The sequence below is a fragment of the Alligator sinensis genome, unplaced genomic scaffold (assembly GCF_000455745.1).
Source record: "Alligator sinensis unplaced genomic scaffold, ASM45574v1 scaffold628_2, whole genome shotgun sequence".
NCBI classification, from domain to species: Eukaryota; Metazoa; Chordata; order Crocodylia; family Alligatoridae; genus Alligator; species Alligator sinensis.
The window spans coordinates 7,324,673-7,342,337 of record NW_005841833.1 but is presented as its reverse complement, the minus strand read 5'-3'; the positions used below and the strand labels follow the sequence as shown (position 1 = coordinate 7,342,337).

General features: G+C 47.0%; 1 protein-coding gene across 2 annotated transcripts in view; it reads left to right on the top strand.

Annotated features, from left to right (window-relative positions):
• KREMEN1 (kringle containing transmembrane protein 1) overlaps positions 1-17,665 on the top strand; it is a 32,770-nt gene that overhangs the window by 1,999 nt on the left and 13,106 nt on the right. For both annotated transcript variants that reach the window (XM_025199795.1, XM_025199787.1), the window contains exons 2-5: positions 841-932; positions 13,165-13,289; positions 13,783-13,936; positions 17,162-17,494. In XM_025199795.1, coding sequence (XP_025055580.1) covers position 932; positions 13,165-13,289; positions 13,783-13,936; positions 17,162-17,494 — 613 coding nt within the window. In that variant the 5' untranslated portion in view covers positions 841-931. The remainder of the gene's footprint in view (positions 1-840; positions 933-13,164; positions 13,290-13,782; positions 13,937-17,161; positions 17,495-17,665) is intronic.

Sequence of the window (17,665 nt, the reverse complement as noted above, 5' to 3'; positions counted from 1 at the left end):
CTTTCCAGTTCTGACTCTGGACCTCCCTAACTTAGACTTACCTTTTACCTTCACACTGTTTTTGAAGAAAATCCCATGCCTAGGAATTACATCTGAATTAGCCGCAAGTCATCTAAGCTAACATAGGCATAAGGACCACAATAGTGAGGAATTTTACTTCCCTGCCTGATATCATGTGGGGGTCAGTGGTTTGGCACTGAAAGTGAAAAGGTGTGGACCGCTCCCATTATTTGTGCCACGGTGCTGAGGCTGGATGAGGAATTTCAGCATCAAAAGCCATGTCCGCACAGTAATTTGACTATGTCCAGCACTGGCACCCTCAGACATACCTCTCCACTCTTCATGACCTGCCTCCCAACCTGGATGACGTGTAGCTACCTTCATGGAGCACCAACGGCAGCCTAAGTATTGCAGGGGCAGACAAAATGGCACTGGCACTTGCTCATTCAGCAGTGTGAATTAGTCCATTTGCAGCACTGCACATAGCTACAGGGCTTCCAATCCGGGAGGCAGCTCACGTGGGGCTGTGCAGCATGCTCGATGGCACCACTGACTGGCACGGTAAGTTTCCCACGCAGACATGCCGTACCTGCAGTCCTCTTCTGATCTGCCAATCTAATTCAAGCATTTGTCACAGGATACAACTAATGCAGTAGGGTTTACAGTGCGGTAGCCTCACTTCTGCATTCTTCTCAGTCATTAGAGCTGGTGAAACACTCAGTGCAAGTTAAAGTAACAGTGGTGATGAAACTTTAGATCTAATGCAACACTTGGGAGTCTTCATGCGGCTCACAAGTATGTTAATGTTTGACATCTTTTTGCATCTCCTTCCTTTGACAGGAACCCTGATGGAGATGTCAGCCCATGGTGCTACATTGCAGAGCATGAGGACGGAGTGTACTGGAAATACTGCGAGATTCCATCCTGCCGAAGTAAGCACACCACATAATAACATAGGCCTGCCTGACTCTTGAGCAGAGATTGGCAGTCATACAACAGTGGGTAGTGGTTTTCTAACAGGAACTAGGAGAAAATGAACCATCTTATTTTTAATTGTAAGCTAAGCAAGCTTTGGAGCTCTGGTTTCCAGAGCTACATGAAAACTCACTGCACCCTCCCACTCATTCTTGGATTATGTTTTCCACATAAAGTACAGTACACAGATGCACCCAGTATTTGTCAAGTGCTGCATGTTTCCTGCAAATACAGAAGTATGTCTATTATTGATTAAATTTAGCAAGCCAATAAGAAAGAAATATGAAACTTTTCATTCAAGTTCAAAACATAAAGCACACATCTGTTACTGGAGACAGTTTGATCAGTTTGTGAAAGGGATTGTGGTACAGTCACCTGCAAAGATAGGATAGTGGACTCAATGCTTCAGTGACCAGGTTTCTGCACGTAGGGGGTCTACTGATCTGATCTGATCTGGGCTCCCCCCCCCCATAGTGCCTGCAGAACAGTCCAAACGTTCAGGTTTGTGCGCCAAAGGCTAGGTTCTCAAGAATCAGCTCTTCAAAACTAGCTGCCTAAGTGCTGAACATAAAACCCATCGATGCCTGTATTCATTGTCTGCAGTCAGTTTGGGTGGTAGGTCCGATCCTGTACACACTTACATTCTTGCTTCAATTCCTGCAGGCAAGTGATCTCACTGGCTTTCAGTGAGATTGCTTGCACACATCACAATAAAACACCTGCAGGATCCCCCCATAGTCCTTTACTTGCACACATCAAATGTGAACTGGAGTAAAAACAGAGCGAGCACAATGTGATTCACCAGTACCTATCCTGTGTGTGTGGACCGGCAATCTGTACATGCAAGACAGGCAGCCAAATTTAACTATTTTCTTTTACATCAAGCCACTTCTTGTCAGGTTCCTTGTTGTGGACTGAGGAGCCTAACCTCCATTAACCAGGCTTAAAATGTTTGGCCTTGTTTTTTAAGCAAGGAACAAATAGTTCAGAACCACAAAGCATAGACATTAGTGAGTTTTATTCTTCACTTCCCCAAAATACCAGGAGTTATCCCAGCTCCAAATCACCCACTGAATTGTAGTATTTCTTTCTTAATTTAGAATGGGGGAATCTGAGTTTTCTTTAAAGTTCCCAGTTGCTAGTGAATTCTCTGGATTTGGCGCCAGTAAAACAAAGTTGGAAACAAATTCTCCCCAGTCCATTTGTTCTGCACAAAGAAATCCTTTCAGTACCAGCCTCTGTCATTTTCTCCGTGGTTGGAAACAGAAGATTTAAATTTGGACACTTATTTGCACAGATAATCCCAGACTTGCATTTACAAAATGTCCTTTTGACCAGTAGCAGCTGCTTCAAGCATCGCATTGAAACCAGATACTAGAAAAAGGAATTGCAGCAATTTAGAACAAACTGTATGTTGCAAGCTCCTCCAAGTCTTAATGCAAACCTGATGGTTGGTGCAGTTCTGTAAAGCAGGGGGGGTGGGAACAAACGTCTTTCTTCCCTGGTTTTTCTCTGTTCAGGAGGCCTGATGATAACCCCCTCAGGAATACTGTGAGCAGGCTGGGAAAGTGTGTGGTAGGGAGCTGGGTGTTGTGGTGGAGAAGTAATGTACTCCAGGAAGTCTCATTGATAGATAGCTTACTTTTTAGCGAGTTAATGGGCCTTTGTTACAAGCAGCCTTCTACATAACTGCACTGAGTGCCTGAAGACACAAAACTCTAATAGGGCAACTTAGCATAGTTAAGCACAGGTGCAGTGCAGACAACAGAAAGCTGGAGTAATTGCCTGAAGGACTTATATAGGATACTGATATTTTTAGATCACTATAACGCTAATTTTGAATCTATTGTTATTGCTTTCTTGGACAACAATGCACAATATTATTTCAAATCCACACTAGCATTAATGGTTAGCACCAAGTGTGTCACACAGAAATGTATAACATGCTGCATTCACAAATATAGCATACAGAAGGAGCAATATAATGTAGATGTAAATGCTCATACCAAGTCTGTCTCCCCCTCATCCACCTCCATATGACAGTATGTCCTCTCAGAGGCTTAGACAGGCCTTTAAACAAATTCAAAAGGTATTAAAGGCAGACAAGAACACCACACATGAGCATCAATGAAGTACACGTCCTTCTCATAAAGGGAGGAACACAGACAATAACTGCATCTAAATCAATATGCGTTGGCATGGCAGTAGCTTAAATACATGTTTTTGTCCTCTTTGATGAGTGGATGAATATGAAATTCAGCCAGTCATCAAAGTTAGCTGAGTCAGGTTCACCAAATGCCATCCTGCCCAAAATTTGTGGGTTACATGAAACTTTCTAATCACAATCTCACGACACTCATGGAAACAAACAATTCTTGTTGTGTGTACATCATATATTCAAATTGACACACGATTTGGAGGTGTATTGAAAGTGATGGATACAGGTTAGTCATGTAAATCTATATGGACTGCTGGGTTAAGAAGCCTCATTTGGCCAACAAGCATTTTAAAACAGGTACAGCTAGGAACAAAACTGTAGATCACTCTGAAAATATGGGAGACTGTATTTTGGAACATAAAATTGTGGAGCCTGCGTCTGTGCTGGGGGATAGACTAGATGTCCCCCAAAGCCCCTTCCGATCCTACAATTTTATGATTCTTTGAGATTAAAAAGGACTTTGTAGCTGCAGTCAAGAGCTGATTGAGCATGGGCATGGCATTGGCCAGGGAGAGTGACCACAAGTCGTAGTAGCAGTATTATGGTAGCACCTACGATCCTCGGCGCTGGCTCTGAAGCCCAGTGTACCGGGTACAAATGCAGAACAAAAGGACTGTCCCTGCTCCAAACTGCAGACAGCCTGAGTACAAGATAAGAGAAAGCAGAGATATACAAACTAACAGGATGGATGCGACGAGACAATACCAATCAGCACAATGGGCCATAGTCATAGCACTCAGAAGATCCAACTGTTGTCAGGGCTTCCTGGGTGCTGAAGCTGGGCAATTTTAGTTTAAACATAAAGATGCAACATTTCAATGGTAACAGTAATTAACCACAGGGACAACCCACCTAGGAACCCCACCCCACAGATTCTCCATCATGTATACTCCTTAAATTCAGACTAGTTACATTTATAATAAGATGTGTTCTTGCTCAACCAGACAATATGAGCTTGATTCGTGTGTTACTCGGTGCATCTCTGTAGCTTGCACTACGCAGGAAGTTCCACCCGGTGACCACAGTGGTCTAGTCTGGCTTTAAAATCTACAAATGAATGATGCATCTTTATCTGAATTATATCCAGTCAAGAAAAATGTGCTGTCAGTGAGCTTGAACACAAATCCAAGGATGTCAGGATTGAACTCTCATGCTGTCATCAGTCTGCTGCTGCATGATTTGCATTTGTCTGTTGCAATGTCCCAATTAATACTCATGCGGGGCGGGGAGAAGAGCATAGTTATTATTTACTATCTTCACTAACTGGCAGAAACAGAAGTCTATGCTAAAGAACTAAGGATGACCCTGTTTAACATCTGCTAGATGGATATTGAATTTTCGGCCATCCAGTCCCTGCCTACACTCAGATACTTGCAAATGTTACCTTCCCAAAAGAAGGGTCTCAGAGTATGGGGGTTATGCTCATTAGGGTGAGAATTAAATAGCATTTCTCAAAAGAAGTGATTTCTTACAGCATGCTTGTGTCCGTTAGATCCTGAGAAAAGCCATCTGCTATTCTGGGCATTTCTATCAAAGGTCAGTTTTATACAGGGTGAACAAGGCATGTATTAAGAGCATATGGTTATAACGTGTTTAAATAGAGACACTGTACAAAAGAGCCAAATTCTGCACTCTTTCACTTTGCCACCATAGCTTTAGAAGAAATCCCAAGTTTATCACATCAAAGTCCCCAGTCTCTCGTGTGACCTCACGTACCAAACGCTCTGCGATTATTACCCTGTCATAGCAATTCCGTGGTAGCCAGAGGTGGGATGGTCCTATCCATCTCAGATCTGCACACATTGTGCTCAGTCCATGATGCTGAGCCCCTTAGTCCCAGTACAGGACAGCATCTAATGCACTGAACATGAAGCACGCAAGGCATCCAAGTGACTCCGTAGGACCAGCCATGCGCTTCCAGTTAAGCACATGACAAAGTGGCTCACTGGATCAGGGCTGGAGCGCTCAGCAGCTTGAAGGGCTGAACTCTACTTGGGACTCGCCTCCTAGTCCTAGGTTAGATTTCACCTCTCGGAGAACTGCTGCTGGTTCCAAATTCAACATACCATTTATGTTTGCCAAAGATGGGAGTGGCGGGGAGCCTCGGGGAGCGCTGCAGGGGCACCAGAATTTGACCCAAATGGTGCATTTGGCTTAGCATGGGGATTTAGGAATTTGCCTAATGGCTCGTGCTGGCTCCTTTGCATAGAACAGATAAATGGATTTATTCTCTGGAGACCCTAGACTGAGGTTCCCACCATTAAATCTTACTCTACAGTAAGTTAATATGTTGTCTGAGGAAATCTCATGTCTCCTGGGCAAAGCGAGCTTGGATGGTATATAGGAAGCATTTGTTGGGCAATGTAATAATGCATTGTTTGGAAAAATGATCCGTCTCTGCGGGTATTTTGTTCTGTTCAGCTGGACTCAGCTGGGGAAGAGCTCTAACTGAAAATTACCTCCCAGATACTGATTCAGGCACTATTCTGAAGTCTCAGTCACTAGTTGCTCATTGCTGCAAGACAGTTCATGGCCCAGTTAGCACAATGCTTTGTACACTGATTTGCACATGGGAAACTTCATGCATATTTCAAAGCTTAACTGCTTTCTGAATGGCAACCAAAGCAGCATTAACGACTCAAACCAAAAACCACAAACACTAGATTTTTCTTCTTCCTAGCTCCGCTGTTTCCTTGATCTCTCCTTTGCAGCAATACTTACTAGACACAATTGTCCTTGTGCAGAATACAATATACAGTTTGGTATATTTGCTGTTTGCCAGGAGAAACTCTAAACCTACCTGCTAGGAGATGTCTGTCCCCAGCCTTCCTTTTTCACTGGTACACACCCACATCTGCCCTGCTCTTGTTCAGGCTCACTCCCCCTCCGTCAACAGCTAAGCTTACAATAGGCCATCTTGTGCCTTGGTGTTTCAGCGGGGCTAAAGACCGTACATTCTGCTCTGCCGGAGCTAGTTTCTGTCTCGCCTTCTTTATTTGCATGTCTGTCTTTCAGCATTTATGACATATAGACATTGCAGTGGCCATTTTACAACCCCATACTGACATTTTTTACCATTAAATCTGATAGTGCCAGTAGATCAAGGCCTTGTGCCAGGAATGTGAGACTCCTGGCATTAAGGGGTCAAGGAGAACCATGGAGTTCATAGTTCTAAAGAAAAAGACATTGAAGTGGCTCATCCCTCTCCCACTCCAGCTTGCTCTTTTCCATCTTTGCTGTATTTACTTTCACATCAGTGGCTCTAGCTGTAAGGGAAACCCTCAAGTTAACATGACCCCAAGGCCTGGTATGCCCAAAGGATGCTCCACTATTGCACTGCTCTTCCATTACAGTGCACTGTCCAGAGGAATTGGTTACATGATGGATGCTCCATCCCAGCCCAGCGTGAGCTGTCTGAAAGAAACTGCACTGCTCTGTGCCTGTGCTAGCACTTTGGGGTCCACAGGGCTACAGACTGCTCGCAACATGGCATGTCACCTGCCAGAACAAGGGACCATCCTGATGTCATGGCCTGGCCTCAGGCCTGACCAGTTGGTCAGGGTACAGGAGAAAGCTGAGTGCTGCAGGAGGAGGTGGGAGTTTGACTGTTCCCATCTCCTCCATGATCCCATTGCAGCAGGGGGCTGTGCTAAGTGTACGTGTCCACAGGATCGAATGGACAACTGCCAGCTTCTGGATAGTCGACAGCATCGCTACCAGGGCATGACTGGAAGAGGAAGTTATGGGATAAGTTTCTAAAGCAGAACTTCCTCCTGTCACCCCATAGCCATTGTGTGAGTGACCCCTCACCCAGCAAGTATGAACAAAGGGATGAAGGGCAGTGGCTGAAACCAACTATGGGAAAGATCACTGATGCTGGAAGCAAAGGGGAAAAAAGAACCAGGCAATTGCTAGTGCACTGACTTCTCTCTTGACTGAAGACATATGACCACCAACCATCAAGACAATACTGAGCTCCGGAGTCTTGCACTTCTTGCTGCTCCAAGACCCATGCATCGGTGAATGCAAGTGCTGTCTGCCACTGTCAGGAGCATTGCTTTTTCCTCTACTCCAAGATAATTATTCGCAGTATCTTTTACCCACAGACCAGACTAACCCTCTCATTTCCTGCTCTCTTGAGCATGCAGTTGATGTTAAGGAAGCACACTGCCTATTGTGGTTGCTAGTGCAACATTAATAACGATAGTAGACACTAGACAATGGTTGTTGTTCATATGAGACAAAAGCAGAAACAACGCAGCAACATGATCGGCTCAGTGAATGGGAGTATGGCTTGACAGGAAGCTGGGTGACTGCAGCTGGCCAACAATCCCTCTGCCCAACTGTTTAATAACTGAACGTGGAACAGCTGATACACATTTAATTATTATTTTTTAAAATAAATGATTCAGTTTTTGTTAAGTTTGTGGAGGATTTCACAGATTTCACAGACATTAGAGCTGGAAGGGACCTTAGAAGATCATCAAGTCCAGCCCGCTGCCCGAGGGGCAGGAAGTCAGCTGGGGTCATAGGATCCCAGCAAGATAAGCATCCAAATTTCTCTTGAAGGTGTTCAACGTAGGTGCTTGAACCACCTCCGGTGGCAGGCTATTCCAGACCTTGGGGGCTCGGACAGTAAAGAAATTCTTCCTTATGTCCAGCCTGAAACGGTCTTGCTGGAGTTTATAACCGTTCGACCTTGTCCTCCCTTGGGGCGCTCTGGTGAACAGACGTTCCCCCAGATCCTGGTGGTCACCCCTGATAAACTTGTAGGTGGCCACCAGATCACCCCTGAGCCTGCGCTTTTCCAGGCTAAAGAGCCCCAGGGCTCTCAGCCTGTCATCGTAGGGTCTGCTTCCCTGACCTCTGATCATGCGTGTGGCTCTGCTCTGGACTCTGCATTTGAACGGGTATCCTGGACGTTGGCCGCTCAGACAACTCTCGGGATTACACTACTATTTTGCTTCCACTTATGCCCCCAAATTCTTTACAAGTGAGCCAAGGGACACGGAGAAATAAAAAGCAAAACAAGCCGCTTCAGCTGAGAGACCAGTTTGGAGGATACCATTTTACAGCAGCAACAGCAGGTAGATAATGCCTCCAAAATGGCAACTCCTGCTCACCTTGGAGCTAAAAAGCATAGAGTGCATCCTTTTCTCCCACCAAAGCCTTTAAAACCGAGGTTCGGATCCTCTGACCCAGCTAAACTGCTCAACTGAGGACCAGAGGAGGCAGGAAAGCTGCTATTACATCTCTCTGATCTTAAGGGTTGCCTCAGGGCTGCTCTAAAATGACGTCTGAAGCCCAAGGAGCTTTTCCAGCAGGTGGAGATAACTGCAGAGTAAAAGTTCTCCCTTTACAGCCTAGAAGAGTGATCCAGAGATGGTGGTGCAAGCTGGAAACACAGGAGACTGATTTAGTTCCCTTCTCCCCTAGGCATCCTTTATGACTGGGAAAACTACTTAAGGATGAGGCTCAGTGATACTTAGGCACCTAACTCCTAATGATTTCCATGGGAGTTCACAGATGTTAGGGCTGGAAGGGGCCTTGCAAATCATCAGGTCCAGGTCCAGGCCCTGCCCAAGGGGCAGGAAGTCAGCGGGGGTCAGATCACCCCAGCAAGATAAGCATCCAAGCATTTCTTAAAGGTATCCCAAGTAGGTGCTTACACCATTCCAGACTTTGGAGACTTGGACAGTAAAGAAGTTTATCCTTATGTCCAGGCTAAAACGGTCTTCCAGCAGTTTGTGACCATTAGACCTTGTCTTCCCTTGGGGTGCCTTGGGGAACAGACCTTCTCCCAGATGCTGATGCACGCCCCTGATGTACTTACAGGCAGCCACCAAGTCCCCCCTGAGCCTTCTCTTCTCCAGGCTGAGGAGTCCCATGGTTCTCAGCCTCTCTTCATAGGGCCTGTTCTCTTGGCCTCTAATCGTGCATGTGGCTCTCCTCTGGGCTCTCTCAAGCTTCTTCATGTCCTTTCTAAAAGGTGGAGCCCAGAACTGGATGCACTACTCCAGCTGCGGCCTCACCAAGGCCGAGTAAAGTGGGAGGATGACTTTGTGGGTCTTGCTTGAGATGCATTGATAGATACAAGCCAGAATTTTATTTTCTTTGCCAGCCACAGCATCACGATGGTGGCTCATGTTCATTTTGTGGTCAGTCGAGACCCCCAAGTCTCTTTCGATCATGGTGCTAATGAGTGTAGCACTGCCACGCCTGTAAGTACGACGTGGGTGTTTTCTCCTGAGGTTGAGCACCTTGCATTTCTGTGTTGATTGTCATCAGGTTTTGATCCACCCACCTTGCAAGTCTGTCCAGGTTGGCCTGAGTTGCCAGCCTATCCTCTAGCGTGACCACACTTCCCCGTAATGTGGAATCATCTGCAAACTTAGCCAGTCTGCTTCTGACACCTGAATCCAGATAATTTATGAATACATTAAAGAGTACTGGTCCGAGTAGTGAGCCCTGCCTGGGGGACGCCACTGGTCACCACGCATCATGTTGACTTGGTTCCAGTGACTATCACTCTCTGGGTCCAACCACGGACTCAGTTCCCCAGCCATCAGACTGTAAGGTTGTCAAGGTCATAGTTCCTCAATTATACCATGAGGCCATCATGGGAGACCAAATCAAAGGCTTTTCTGAAATCCAGCTAAATTACCTCAATCTCTTCTCCCTTGTGCAGGTGATTTGTCACCTGGTCATGGAAGGAAATGAGGTTGGTCAGGCAACACCTACCCACAGTGAAGCCATGTTGGCAATGGCTCTCTCAGAACGTTGCCTTCCAGTAGCTTGTTGTTGATGGATTCCTTGATATTTTTTTCCAAGATCTTTCCAGGGATTGAGGTCAAACGGATTCACCGGTAGTTCCCTGGATCTTCCTTCCTTTCTTGAAGATGGGCACCACGTTGGCCCGCTTTCAATCTTCTGGAACCTCTGCCGAGCGCCATGAGTTCTCAGATATCCTGGCCACTGAGCATGCTCTGGTGTCAACCAACTCTTTGAGCACTCTTGAGCGCGTTCCGTCCGGGCCAGCTGACTTGTGGATGTCCAGCCTCTCAAGCCATTCCCTCACAAGAGCTTCGCCAATAATAGGCATATGATCGCCCTTACCCTGGTAGTTCTGCATCCTGTCAGGCATCGTGATCTACTTGGGCTGGTGGAAAACTGCCGCATTATTGTTGAGGAGATTAGCTCTTTTCTGGGTGTCGGTTGTCAGTTGCCACATTTGGTTCAGCGGGGGTCCAATGCTGCCCTTGTTTTTTTCTCCAACTTCCCACGTATCTGAAGAATGACTTTTTATTGTCCTTGATTCCTGTAGTTGGTTTGAGTTCAGTTTGGGCCTTGGCTTTTAGTTCGGCACCAAACCGCATCTGCGTTTCAGTGTCTGTCCCCTCAGTTCCTGCTCGGTCAAAGGGAATGCTGTTTCCTTGTCTCACAAGTGTTCGGAGGAGAAATGCTTTCAAGATGTAAGATGCCCCATCAGTCCAGTCATGACTTGAGTTCCCCATAAACACCCATACCTCCAGGGCTGGGGCAGGGAGGGTGTGTCCAAGGCAGTGCCATGATGAGCACATTTAACTGCAACACCCAGATTTAGTTTTAGGCAAGAATGGGCATCTGCACTGCATCACTGGGTTACAGCAGCCCTGGAAGTGCCCCTCTGCCAGACTGGGTTTCCCGCCAGTCCAAGGGATTCACATCCCACGCCAAGCCATCTATTTACATTTGCTGTTTGCATCTGCCGTTAGAGATATCAAGCAAGTCTCCGAAAGAGGATTTTTGCATTTATGTGGTGCACCACATTCATTCCTCCTGAGCAGTCTGGCTTAGAAGTGATTCAGGGAAGGAGAGGTCTGGAAGACAACAGAGAAGGAGGGAGAGTGCTCTGTGTTCATGAGGGGAATGCAGGGATAGCAATTAGGGTTAGCAAAGGGCTTCCTGCCAACATACTTACAACAACAAGTTGCTAGTTCTGTAGCTTAAGTAATCCTTCTTGTGGCACTCATAGCTCAGTGCAAATCATGCTGCTGCTCTGCTAATTCATGGCACCACGCACACAGAGCAGCCATGACTGTAGGCTGGAACTGCATGTAGAGCTGTTGTTTTATCTTCAGGACTGGGGCCTGGCTGGGCTTGGTTTTCCTCAACCCCACCGACTGCAGTAGGAGCACACTGATAATCAGGCCTTCAGTATTTTAAGTTGGACACTGAAAATTAGTGGGTACGTCTGAGAATTGGGGCAGGACACTCCTAGGAAGGAAACAATGAAGATATGGACTCCTCTAGCACCAGAAGACACAAACAGCCTGAACTATGTGGCCTAGCACTGTGGTTTACAAGCTCTGCAAATACTGGAGGGGAAACAATTTTTCCTAATATGTCAATGTGCCTTAGGTGCTCTTGCAGTATCTGGTGCTGCAGATTTGCAGTGACGAGCACTGCATCGATTGTGTTGCTTTGAAAACGCCAGCCTCGGTGTTCTCTATGCAGCCTTGAAACATCCCACAAAGTATCCTATATACCATCAGAAACCCCAGCGGGAGGAAGTCCTCTCCTCTGTGGGCATCAGGCTAAACTCTGGGCAAATGCTGCTCGCCTGAAATAGGCAGAGAGAAACAAAAGGCAAAAAGGAGCACAGTGTTGGACCCGGCCCCAGCCCAGCACACGCACATGCACATGCACATGCAGTTGAACCAGACCTTCCTGTTAAAGGACTGAGGGTGAATTTGGCGAGAGAGTTTGCTCTGGTGACGCATGGGTCAGGCCTGGTGCTGGCAGAGGCTGCTTAAGTTTGTCGTGTGCAAGACAGCCAGGTTCTGACCCGAGACCCCAGACAGACCCTGCTGGGATTCCCGCCCTGGGCAGCCTGGTTCAAGAGTGCCGCGTGCCAGCACTCAGGAGCTGGCTGACATCTGCCCACAGTCACCATACCGAACCGCAGGTTTAGCGCGGTGCTGTATCCGTTCTCTATTTCAGAGCTTCCACTTCCGACAGTCACCTTGTAACAAGCCGAAACCCTAAAGAGATGCAGACATCTTATTTGCCAAGGGACTCTCACATGCTCTATGGGGAATATAAGTTTTTTCCCCAAAACTGGAAATATATCCACTAACCTAATATCTCTGCTGATAAGGACTGTACCATTTCTGACAGCAAATTCAGGACTGGGAGTTCTACTCCTTCAAGGGTCCCTGAAGTGCATAATAATGGTATCGGTTTTAATTCCTTGCATCTGTTTAAATGGCAGAGAAAGATCCTGGCAGGTAACACTAAACCCACAGCACATGTGGGCTCCACCCTGGAAGGCTGATCATTTCTATCCATAGACAAGTCAGTCTAACAGACGCCGCATTGCTTAAGCCTCCCTAATTACAAAATGCACTTATTCCTCATCCAAATTTACTTTCATCTCACTCAGCCCCTTTTGATTAGTGTTGACATCAGCAATTCTAAATCATTGCATTGTCTTTCCTAGGTACTTGCATCCAAAACCATTATATAATCCTCTGCGTGAGAGTCCAGGCAAATGAACTAGTTACCTGGAGGTGAGAGAGAGCAGGGCCTTACTTGACTTCAGCTTTCAATGTGCATAAGCTTACGCCAGAGAAGGCAAAAGTTAAACTGCAATAATTGAGCAAAGAGCGCACAGATTAGGTTTCATCTACCATAAAAGAAGAGCATGCACACAGATAATCACTGTGAAGCAGCTGCTGCCTGCTAAACCCCTATATCCCCTTTTACCTTGGGTAAGTCGTTCTGCCCATCCCCTGGGTTAATGAATGGTATCACCCGATTTCCTGCCATCCTACCTCTGCTGGGCTACATTTTTCCGTGGCAGTGTTGCACATAATAGGAGACCCAGGCTAGAAGCTGTGCAGTCATCTAGTTAATAAGGAAAAAAAATGAAGTGGTAAAATGTGCCCACAAGCACATGTCTTTATGAATCACTCTCTGGTTCTCTCCAGTGCCCGGAAATCTTGGCTGTTACAAGGACCATGGCAACCCACCTCCTCTGACTGGCACCAGCGAGACCTCCAATAAGCTCACCATCCAAACCTGCATCAGCTTCTGCCGGAGTCAGCAGTTCAAGGTGATTTCTCTGACCTCCACATATCAGACAGGTCTTTAAAACAGGACAGGCTGGCACGCAGGGAGACTTCTGCCGTGCTCGTGTTGTTTTCTCAAGTTCTTCTCCCTGGGAGCCCAGGGTCCTGCTACCCTGCACGCCGAGAGCCCAGCCTCACTCCCCCACTCATCCAAGATAACCAGGCCAAAAGCCCCCAGACGAGTGCACGGGCTGCCCAAAAGAAGCATGTCGGAGTTGCAAATGCGCCTGCATCTGCATTTCCCATAGGGGTGGCCGCAGGAAGCAGGGGTGGGGCCATGCCGCCCGTGTCCCCCACCCCTCCTCCCAGGCCCCACAGCTCACTCCTCTCTGCACAGCATCTTGTCCCACTTGTCCTGGGCCCCACATAATCGCACCCCTCCAAATGGTACACTCCTGCAGGCCCTACAACCTCTGGAGAGCACCTGTTAGCCTCCAGGTAGCATCCTCCCTGTCTGATGTCTCTCTGTTCTCTCAGTTCGCAGGCATGGAGTCCGGCTATGCCTGCTTCTGTGGGAATAATCCTGACTACTGGCGCTACGGGGAGGCTGTCAGCACAGAGTGCAACAGCGTCTGCTTTGGGGACCACACGCAGCCCTGTGGCGGCGACGGCAGAGTCATCCTCTTTGACAGTGAGTACGGAAATGGGCTGGCCCTCTAACGGGTAGGGAGTCGCATGCTCAGCGAGTCAGGGGAAGAGCATCCCAAGGACTCTGAACAATACCGCACACAAAACCATGAAGACCAGCAGTGGGGATCAGCTCAGGACAGCTGGGTCCAGACCTGCTCAGGACAACGAGAACACACATGCAGAGTGAAATACATGAACTTCACCCTAGTTTCACACCCCCATCGAGTCTAGAAGTGGGGTGGAGTAGCCCTTCTAGTTAACAATGCTTGGCCAGGCATGGTCCAGACGCTATCAGGCATTTTCCCACACCGTGATTGAAAGCAGGGTTTGCTCTGCATGGTCCTGAAGGGCACTTTCAGAACTGTCCCTAATTAAATCAGTGAATGTATACTTAAATTGAAGTGATGAGCCTCACCTAGAGATGAGACCCCCCTCAGATATGCAGGTATGAGTCTGCTCCCCCTCTGCTCTTCATAAAACGAAATTTCCTAAAGGCAGCAATCGGGGAAAAAGGATCCACTCTGTGTCTCCATCTGTAAAACAGAAAACAAATAGCACATCTGCCTCATAAAAGGGATGGTAAGGAATAACTAATGTGCATTAAGGGTTCTGAACTTGTGGGGCACTATATACATTTGAGTCACTGCTAAAAGAAGTGGGGAATCCAGCTGCAATGTGAATAGTGAGGATGCGGTAATAGTGCACTAGTTTGTAAACCTCCTCTCTTTCTCTCTCTCTCTCTCAAGTGCTTTGACATTTTAGTTTTAGCCTGAAACTTCTGGTGTTTGCGAAGAATTAGAGAGAGCCTGCGATAGTCTTTGGGAGCACTCACCATCAACACCACCTCTATTACCTGCATTTTAATATCTTTGCTAGGCTTCATTCTGTCAAGGGTTAAACCTAGATAAAAATCCAACTGAGATAAAATCTAGATAAAAATGCAAAACTGAGCATGAACTGGTCATTTCCACACAACAGCTTCTGGCCCAGTTATGCACAAGTAAAGTACTTTTGAAATAATGTAAGTCAGAGGCAGAGATGATGGGTAGTCACCGACTTCAGCATCATATGAGAGGTGATGCGCGGATGTCTTTGTGGATCAGCCAGTACACTTCCCCTGGACTCCCTTCTTTGCGGAGTCGGATGCGTACAGTAGGCTACGTCACTTGACAAAAGCTACAGCAGAGATCACTAGAGCAGCCTTTACAAAGAATAAAGGAGCTGAAACATTTCAAGCATTACTGCACGCAACACATTTGTCAGCATGTTTGGAACATCTCCGCTTCGTGTTTGAGGTGTCTGCAAATGATTCTGCAATAAGAAGTTATTCTTAACCATGCGACTCCAGTTCAGCATGTGCCACAAAGAATTCCAGGCAGATGTCTCCCAAATAAGCTTCTCCAATTATGTCTGCATTTCACAGCAGTCTTTAATGATACCTTATGAAAAAGAACAATGTTGAACGATGGAAGGGCTTGATGAGGCACAGAATCTGCTCCAGAAGAAGGAACACCATTTTGCCCGTTTCTTTAAAACATCTCCTTCCCAGCCTTATCTCCCTGGTTGTACACACGGGGTGGGGGCGGTGGGGGGGGTGTTACGGCACGTGTTGTCACATGACCAAGAAGAAAATGCTAAATTTCAAGAGAAGCAGAACGGGTACAACTGACAGTGGAAGGTCTCGCACCTACCTCCTATCTGCGCTCATTGCACTAGAGCGACAGACTCGAATCAAAGTACTTACCGGCTGTGGCTCAGCCGCCAGTGTTTTTAAGTGGGAATAATTGTTGCTGGTCATCTTTGCTTCTGAAGGCAAAATGAGAGAGGTCTTTTTAGGCCTTAACCCTCTTTTTGCATGAAACCAAAGCACTTAAAATTGTGATTGTTTTGAATTACTTAAGATTTTTTCATAAAGCTCTGGAAACATCCCCAAAGAGCAGCATTCTACCTAGTCTTCTGTCTTTCAGCCCATTGCACGGGGAAGCAATCATTCTGAGCAAGTCAGGTCCCTCCTGAAAATAAATGTTGCCTGTAATCTAGCAGAAGATGTATTCTTCACATCTGGAAAGCAAAGACCTTGTCTAGAAATGATTATTACATGGCTAATAGGATCCAGTACTGGACTGGTGAATGTGCTGTGCTATGAGGAAGATGCAGACTCCAGACTGCACAGACTTGGAGAAGCCTCTCTCCGCAGGTGCAAAATCCTGGGAAAGTGAAAAGACCACTTGGCTTTGTGCTGCCTGCTTTTGTCTCCGTCTGTTCAGAGTGATTTAAGGCACAGCACAGCTCCCCCACAGGATTCAGGATCTTGAATACACTGCTCTACTTTCATTTTTCTTAGCAAATTATCCTGAATTACAAGTGAAATGTTACCGAGTCATTCATCCTGCATTAGAGCCCATCAGGAATAAAGACCTGCCTCTGTCTTCATTCCTGGGGTGGGTCTGCTGTCAGGGAGGTACAGCAGGAACTCAGTCCCTTGGGAGGCATGCTGGTTTCACATATGGAAGGTTTTCTGTGGCGTCTGATCTGGCCTTAGCTCTGGCTGCGGAACAGTTTTCTTTAGAGTCTGTTACAGCCACTGGTTTACACCGCTGAGAACAGCGATGCCAGGGTCAGCCAGTTCTGAAACTCTAGACAGTAAAAAGAATGCAAGCAAAGTTTAAAAAAATACAACGATCTATTTAGAAGGCTTTATTGACAGGGAAGTTGTGAAATACCGTAGCCATCAGCAAGAGGCATTACTTCTCACTGCAATACACATCTCTCTAACAGGGAGAGGGAGGAATTCCTACACACGAATGGGGTGGCTCGTTGTGATCAGAGCACTGCAGGCTGTGCCACAATGGGGGAAGCGAGAGCACAAAGTGCTGGGCACAGCTGCACAAAGAGCCAGGGACAGTCCTAGCCCAGACTAAAACAAGACAGGTTGATGGGTTTAGTCTCCCGTGACTGGAGCATGCATTGCACGCTGGAAAAGAGCAACACAAGGGCCCTGTTACGAGGGGCTCCGACAGGAAACGTATCCCCTGTGGTGGCACAGCATCTCCAGAGGTTCCCACTGAAATGATGCAGCTCCTGTGCCCAGTGCAGGTCTGCACAATTGAGCCGCTAACATCAGCGGAGCAGAGCTTGGGCATCGCCCAACATGGAACATGCTACAGAAGCACAATCTGTGTACACTGATTTTTCATTTCTCCATTTTCTTCTCTCCTTTTTACAGCACTTATTGGTGCCTGTGGAGGGAACTACACTGCTCCGACATCAGTGATCTATTCCCCAGATTTCCCCGACGTGTATGGCACAGGCAGGGTCTGCTACTGGACCATACAAGTTCCAGGGGCATCTCAGATCCATTTCAGCTTCGCTCTCTTTGACATCAAGGACTCAGCAGACATGGTGGAGGTGCTGGATGGCTACACGTACCATGTGCTGGCCCGTTTTGACAGCAGGAACCAGCCTCCCCTTTCTTTCAACGTCTCTTTGGACTTTGTCATTCTGTATTTCTTCTCAGACCAGATAAATCAGGCCCAGGGATTTGCTGTCAGGTACACAGGTAAGAACCAGCTACTTGATCCCTTGCTCTTGAGATGCTTAGTCTACACAGCATACTTGTGCAGGCACAGCAAGAGCATGCATCTGAGCTCCTCCTGCAAATAGTTTCATAGTTTCTAGGGTCGGAAGGGACCTGGGCAGATCATCTAGTCCGCCCCCCTGCCATGGCAGG